General features: G+C 34.8%; 1 protein-coding gene across 2 annotated transcripts in view; it reads left to right on the forward strand.

The window, feature by feature from the left end:
• Positions 1-5013, forward strand: part of LOC126815283 (beta-arrestin-1) — an 84944-nt gene extending 79931 nt beyond the window's left edge. For both annotated transcript variants that reach the window (XM_050540852.1, XM_050540860.1), the window contains one exon: positions 158-5013. In XM_050540852.1, coding sequence (XP_050396809.1) covers positions 158-257 — 100 coding nt within the window. In that variant the 3' untranslated portion in view covers positions 258-5013. The remainder of the gene's footprint in view (positions 1-157) is intronic.
• The last annotated feature ends 3263 nt before the right edge of the window (positions 5014-8276 follow it).

Below are 8276 nucleotides of genomic sequence, written 5' to 3' on the forward strand. Positions count from 1 at the left end.
TGTATATCTGAAAAAAAAAGACTCTTTGTCATAGAAGACAAGAACACCACCTTAAAGTTTAAATTCTCCAACTGATAGCAATGAAGAGTTTCATTCGCATTTTCGCATTCTATTATATTTGTTGTGTATAATAATAATAATCTTACTTTGATTTCAGTGGTGAAGCTTTCTATGGCGACAAGGATGATGATTTCATTTTTGAAGACTTTGCAAGACTTCGTCTGAAGGGTCACGAAGGAGACGACACAGAGGCCTAAAATCTGAGAGCGCAATTTGTTGTTCGTTTATATCATATTAATCCAACACTCACTTAACTCGCTCAAAGGATATTATAGAGTATAGCTTGTACGTAACTCTACCTAAATTTTACTATTTTGTTTCTTGGTGGTTCGTAACAATGACAAAATATTTTGTCCGGTTGTCTCTCCCAAAGTAAATGTGTTCCGCAGTGAATTCCTTAGTAGATGAATTCACATATTTATGTATATATTTATATATATTTACAGAACAAAACACTTATTCTATTTTTGTTCAAGATTTGAGACAGTGATTGTTATCGTGATAGTTTATTTTTGCGGCCAGAAGATAAGGTTTTTAGAAATATTTTATGTAGGAAATTTGCAAATTGATACGAGTGTGTTCAGCTATATGATTTGAGCCATGTTATCCAAGATGACAAAGGAGGTTATGAACACAAAGTGAGGAGTATCACAAAGAACTTTGAACAAATGAGAAAATGATCAATTTTAGAACAAAAATATTTTGCAGCAGAAGTGAGTGATCAGTAATTCACCTTCGCCCAAATTCTATTTTCAAAATGTTATTCGTTCAAATTTAAAAACAGGGATTTGAGAAAATGATTTTTTACAATTTTGATTAATCAAGAGTATATTGGACATTATTGGTCAACTGGCACTACACATTCAGTAAAGTACCATGTCCTCTACCACGAAGCCAAAACAAATGAAATGAAAACATAGATTCGGTTATGTTGTTCCTTTATAATTTTTTTTTATATTTTTTTTTACACAACAAATGTGTTAATAGTTAAACTTACTGCAGTTAAAGTCATAGAGTAATTGTGTTCATGAATTTGTTGTCATAATTTCAAATGATGTAAAGTGGACTTGAACATTGAACTTTTAACAAGTTAAATCTGGATAGACATTGGAATGCGCAAATTCAGGCTATGTCAGGCATAACTCTTCTGATGCCTGTCATTTTTTCCTGCATATATTGATCTTTAGTGTATCTTTTATTGATATTTTAATGTCTAACACAACGTTCAAGATGTCTGATACAACTTCATTAGTACCTGGCGTTTTGTCCAGTACAACTAAAACCGCTATTTCCAGGCCTCTGGCATTTTGTCCAGTACAACAAAAACTACTATTCAGGTCTGCATGTCGCATTAATTTCAACAGAATTTTAAGTTCACTTGCAATAATTTAATGTCTATAGAACATTTACTTCTTTCATATGTGTTCTCTAAATGTTTGTCTTTGTTCATTTCATTAATTTATAGGTTTATTTCAAACAAATGGAAACTTTTGAATGATGAATACTTTGCATGTATTTTTAACATTAAGTTTCATGCCAAATGCTTTCTAAATATATCCACCCTCCCTTGTATATATATGTTCTTGCATATGTGAGCATTTTTAAATGCATTTGTAATGTATGCAAGTGTATTTTTATGTGTTCATTTTAATGAAAAAAAAACATTATTTGTAATTGCCGGATAGATATTTATATATTGAAAGCATTTAAATTATGTATCTGTTGTATTAATATGTAAATGTTTGTATTTATTGTATTATTGGTTTTATTCGAGGTGGCCTATAATAATTGGGGGCCAATGATGTTTTATTAAAAATCCAGGAAAAATAACTGATTACCGGTAGATATTAATTCTTAATATTCTGGAAAGATCATATTTTCTTTAGTTATTAATGATGTTCTAGGTCTTAAATTTTCCCCAAACAGAATTTAGTGGGAGTTTTATCAATTTTGTTGTTTTGGTTTAACATTGGTTGATAAATTACTGTTAAAATTAAATTTGAGATATACTGTAGTAAGGTGTATGCTTCATAATATAATTGATATCCTGTTTTTTAAAATCTGAATCTTGATAAACTCTTTTTGTCCAAGATAACAAATATTCTTAAAAAAATTATACGCCCACATTTTCATGTGGATGTATATTGTCGTTGCCCCTGTCCGCAGGTCACACTTTTTATAAGATTTTGACAAAACTTGAAATATAGGTTTATCTCCAAATGATCTTCGTTCCTTTCGATATTGGCATGTATCAGACCGTAACTTGATGGATTATGCCCCCTGATTGTACGAAAAAATCACGTTTTTAGCTCGTGGACACTCTAATATGTCACAATTTTTATCCACTTTTGAGGAAGCTTGAAATGTAGTTTATATCCCCTGATTGTACAAAAATCGCATTTTTAGCTTGTGGTTCCTCTAGATGTCCCAATTTTTATCCGATTTGAAAAAGCATTAAATTATATCACCGTTACACCATAACGTTTTCTGTACATCTCTTGCAAAATATGGGCGTATGCTGCATGGCAACCGCTGGTTTGACAGTCGAAACAATTATCCAAAGGCCAACTGACAAATTAAGTTGTCTGGTGTAATCAGTTACTCTTGAATTAAGAAACTGTAAAAACACAGGTTAATGATTCACGTATATACGGGCGAAACAGCATCCATGATGTAAATTGATACATGTGAGGATTTGGGTTTTTAGGATAATGTTGTAACTTTTAAGTGTAGGGCAGTAAAATCCATTGTTTTTTTATAATGATATATATATATATATCTGACTATTATTGTATTATATTATTATTATTATTATTATTATTATTGATTGTATATCTATCTTATTGAACATATATCCATGTACTATTTGTAATGTATAAGTACGAAACCGGGCTGGGCCCTGGTTAATATCTACGTCATTTGATGCTCTAGTCATATGATATCTATTAAATCTTTATTTAACTTTTCTCTCTTTATACTTTCTTAAGAAAGTGGTACCTTATGACATTTATAGCTCACTTATAAATCAGGACCCAAATGCTCCCAGTGTTGGCTGCACATATTTGCGAAATTTAATGTACATCATTGTACATTTGGCAGGAAGGTTGCTTATACAGACAGAGTTATATTTTATATCTGATATCGATGTTGTTTGAACATATATTGGGATTTTTCATAGAAATTTTAATGAATTAGTAGTTCACTCTTTATTAAAGATACATTATGGGAGATTACATGTAGATAAAGAGCTGGCAGTTCTCACTATAATAGTTAAAAACTAGATAATGTAAAGGCAATTTGCTGAAAATTTCAGTCAAATTGATCCACTATGAACCGAGAATTAAGCGATTGAAATTTTGGCCTAGCCTCGATCACCATTACTAAAGTCTGTACGATAAAAAATTTAGTCTCGATCATCCATTCCATGATTAAATTAAGAATGGAAGTCGAGCTGCAAATGGGATCATAATCCAGTAAATATCACAGGCTGGCGATGCCTTCGAGAGTTGATTATGGTTTCAATAAGTTAATTAATGTCTAATTAATAATTTAGAAAACATTTAAAGCCTAAAGAAAGACCTGCAATTGGCAGATTTAGCTCTTGCATAATGTATGTTTAGTTGTAGATTCCTTAAAAATAAGGATGTCAAATAAGTTTGTTTTTGATGATTGAAATTAATAGTAGAGAAATCAAACTGGTTTTTATTTGAATATGCAGCTTGTGAGCATAAATACAATTAAGTTATTGCAGAATTAATTGTTATGTGATTGAATATCCAATCTGGATTTAAAATAGTGGGTTACAAAATTCAGACCTAATTAAATGATATTGAGGTGTGGGGTCAGTGGCATAGCTAGGTGGTCGTTGGGAGGGTGGGGAGGCGAGCAAGGGGAGCGACTGCTCCACATTTTTCAAAAGTGGTGCCTTTTCAACAGTTTTTTTTAACTTTTCAGTTCACTGGTGCATAAAATTTGAAAAATATTCTTTTCGTTTTTATTTTAATTGCATGGTTTTGGAAGAAATTTCTGGACTTATTACTTTATTCAACCAATATCCTCTGATTTTCATTAAATGTATAATGAATTTAAAATTATTTGTTACATGCTATGGCGCCTTTTTATACGTGCTCGCTCACCCCCAACTTTAGAACCTGTCTATCGCTACTTACCTCCCTTAGACAAGACATAAATATGGGTTCACTGAAGCATCTGTACATCAATACTAAACAAAGTGGTTGATTTTGAATGAAGGGATCAGAGTGGTGACTTCCTTTAATCAAGACTTCTATTTTGGTCTTGCCTAATTGTGATGTTTATTTTTTCGATGCTGTTAAATTTGAAGTAGTGTAATTGAGAAATCATTTGGTTGTTTTTACTTCAAGCCAGTTTTTTGGGTCTGTGCCATGTCAGGGGCCAATAGCGTCAGTTTTAATTATGAATAAGCATCAATTGTGATACCACAAATGCCTATCCCATTCCACCATTTGACGATAAAGGATGAAGCATACGACCGTGACACTTGTCTCACAATTTTTTTTTATGTAGCTGAGCAGTAGGGGGTTTCCACCCCGATCCGCCCCGGCATGTACACATACATCCATGGGTGAGGTGTGTGGGGTAAAAGTTTGAAACAACTGAAGGGTTTCTCTATTCACGATCTGACTTGACAGCATGTAGAAATATTTAGATTGTTAAGAATCTCATGTATGTATTCGTTCTTGCGGTAAACAGTTTTTTTGTTGTCTACCTTATAGGTTTTTTTTACAGATATTGTTTGTTTTTGTTTTTTTTTTGTAAAGTAATCTATGGAGTCACTATAAGATGTTTTTATAAAATAAATGTACTGGTGCATCTCTTCAATTTGTGACTAAAAGTTTACCTCTTCAGCTTACTACTCAATCTAAATACTTCATGTATATTAGTCCATGCTAATAAAATAAATGTTCCAATAAACCATTCTCAAGTTTTATTGTCGGTTGTACTTGACACGGAGTAGGGTCCCCTGTCCAACTTCGTGGGTTTTCTCTGGGTCCTCCGGTTTCCTCCCACTGCTAAAGTCACCTGGCGTGGTTTCGAATCCCCGGTTGTACGTGACAAGGAGTAGGGTCGCCTGTCCAACTTCGTGGATTTTCTCCGGGTCCTCCGGTTTCCTCCCACTGCTAAAGAACCCTACGCCCAAGCGAATTATTGAAATAAAATTGAACCAAATGTTAGTCCCGAAATGACCTAGTTTGTGTCGAGGGGACGTTAAACCCCATTTCTCTCTCTCTCCCTCTCTCTCTACACAACGTTATTCTTAAAATACTTTTTACATCAAGCAGGATACAAAGTTTACTTAAAAATAACATCTTTCAGTCTATCTCGACTCCACTCAGGTAACAGTGTACACACAGGGTCTCGGTTTTCGTCCCATCCGAACGACTATACATGTCCATTGCCACGTCCTGCACCACTGACAAGGGGAAACCACACCGGAAAATCCATATGAACTTTTGCGGCCAATACAGCGATCGTACATGGGACCTCCATGTTAGCGAGTCAGTGATTCCACAACATGAAATAATGGCACGTTTAAAATCATTAGAAGCGTGCATGCAGGGTTAAATCTATTTGTTAAGGCCAGCTCAATTTTTGTCAAGGTCGATGATATGTAAATGAGGTTAGGACACGTGATTTTTGGTGAGATTACAGTAAGCATTGGGGCTAGGTCCAGGGTTAGGATTGGGACTTACATCTCGTGACCTATGACGAAAAATTGAGCTGGCCTTATCATTTAGCACTAACTATGCATGCATTAGTGATATAAATATATTTCAGATAATTGTGGGATATTTGTGGAAATGTTTTACAACCCCATGGCATTGGCCTGAATTTAACAATGAATGGAGAAAAGAAAGACTGTAGGGTGCCAGAATGATCGTTATTTGAAGCAGCTAAGTCTTATTGAGTTAAAACTCAATATCATCCAAAGGCTTCGACATTGAAAACACGAATTATTTGTCAATTTAAATCAACATTGATGTTGTGATCTTACCGGGAAAAGATGGGCTTCTAAAATGCAATATTTAAGACAAAATAAACATTTTACCATTGGTACACGAATCGTGTACCATAATGCGTTTCAGCGCCATTTGTAACAAGGGGTTCGAAGAACGGTGCTAGACATATTCCACAAGTCATGGCAAACGGTGACGTTATATTCTTATCTTGAGAGCATGCGCAATAAATACTATTGATGGAGAGTGGAATAACCAGACAGTAGAGACTGCTATTCGATTGAGACTTCTGGCGTATTTCGTCGACAATAACTGATTTAAAATTAGAGTAAAAATGGAAACGATTGTAGGTTATGTAAATCGGTTTATATACATTCACATCACATTATCATATGGGTTGCGACCCATTTGTTTCAATTTCTATGTCCCAAGCAAAACAGTAGGACGTTAAACCCCATTTCATTTCATTCCTATGTGCCAAATATATATTAGCTCTTTTAAACCAGGTTGTCTCCCTTATATCAGTGGATCGTATACAACGGTTCCATTTATTATAGATTATTGCACGCTCTAGTATAGTGGGGAATAATATTGCATTTTATTAACGATCGGAAAATTAAAATCGCCTCGTTTATCGTTGCACGATTAGTTGATGCAGTTTACAAGAATATCGCGAAATTGTCAATACCGCCACATCTTGGATTTCTTTTATTACGAAATCTTGAAGAATGATAAAGTCTAAACAATCAGTCAATCTGGAAATATTTAAGGATTAGACGTAATTTTTATATGTCTTTACGAGATATAAGGGTGGGAGAAAACCGGAGGATCCGGAGAAAACCCACGAGGTTGGACAGGTGACCTTACTACTTGTCACGTACAACCGAGGATTCAAAACCACACCATTTGACTCAATGCCAGACCTTATGATAAAGCGTACACGTGCTAACCATTCGGCCATCCAACCCCCCACTCCTGACAAGTGATAAACTGTATCAAACGCTCAGTGGTTTGAGAGGCCTTTAGTTCTCATCACGGGGGGGTTGGATGGCCGAATGGTTAGCACGCGCGCGCTATATCATACGGTCTGTCATTGAGTCAACTGGCGGGGTTTCGATTCCCCGGTTGTACGTAGCAAGGAGTAGGGTCGCCTGTCCATCCTCGTGGGTTTTCTCCGGGTCCTCCGGTTTCCCGCCACTGCTAAAGACCCCTACGCGCAAGCGAATTATTGAAATAAAATTGAACCATGTGTTAGTCCCGAAATGACCTAGTTTGTGTCGAGTGGACGTTAAACCCCATTTCTCTCTCTCTCTCTAGTTCTCATCTCCTTCCTTTAATTTTTATTTGTCTTACTCTATAATCATTATTGCATAAACCCTCCCCTGAAAAATGACTTTTTGATAATCATTCCAACCGCGTAAATATATGCTTCTTTTTGGTAAAATTTTTGTCAAGGCATTCACTTTATGTACAATTTAACACAACCATGTCTAGGTCAACTTTGATATTTAATTTTCCCTTAGTATTTTTTTTCGTGATTCGACATATTTAAGCACGGGTGAAACAAAGAAAGAATCGGATATTAATATGGCTAGACAGTTTTGATTTAGGTCAAGAATAAAAATAGTTGATTATACTGAATATTGTCTATGATGTTTTGTTTCGTGAGATGATAATCTGTCTTGGTTGAATATTTTAAATCTATAGATAAGGCCAGTATTGATTGAGATTACCCGATTCTGTGTTCCTCTGTTGTCTCAGTCGATAATTAAAGTTACAAAATATCGGTACAGAATTGGTTCAAATCCGTTCAGTATTTGCAAAGATATGTTGAACTGAAATTTCATTGATCTATGCGACTCGCTATATATCACTCGGCAAACCTCAGCAAATTCCAGTACCCTATATCTAGCCTCGGCTGTATGACGAAATCCGCCATTTGAACTACTTTCAAGTTCCCTTTGAAGAATGTTTTATCATACAAATATTTCAAAGTCTGGAGCTGTTTTTCTTTCAAGTTTATCCGATTTTCTTCAGACAAGGACAACTATGCACTGAAAATTCTACACACGCTTCGAACGACGCAATTTAGATAAATTTTTTTTTAAAAAGCGGCAAGTTTTGCTAATAAGTAAACCGGTGCCGCATCGCAATTGTATAGGCGTAGGGACATATCACTTAACGTTATACAGCGGAGGCTAGATATATATATATATATAT

Source organism: Patella vulgata, chromosome 1 (assembly GCF_932274485.2).
Source record: "Patella vulgata chromosome 1, xgPatVulg1.2, whole genome shotgun sequence".
Classification (NCBI taxonomy): Eukaryota; Metazoa; Mollusca; class Gastropoda; family Patellidae; genus Patella; species Patella vulgata.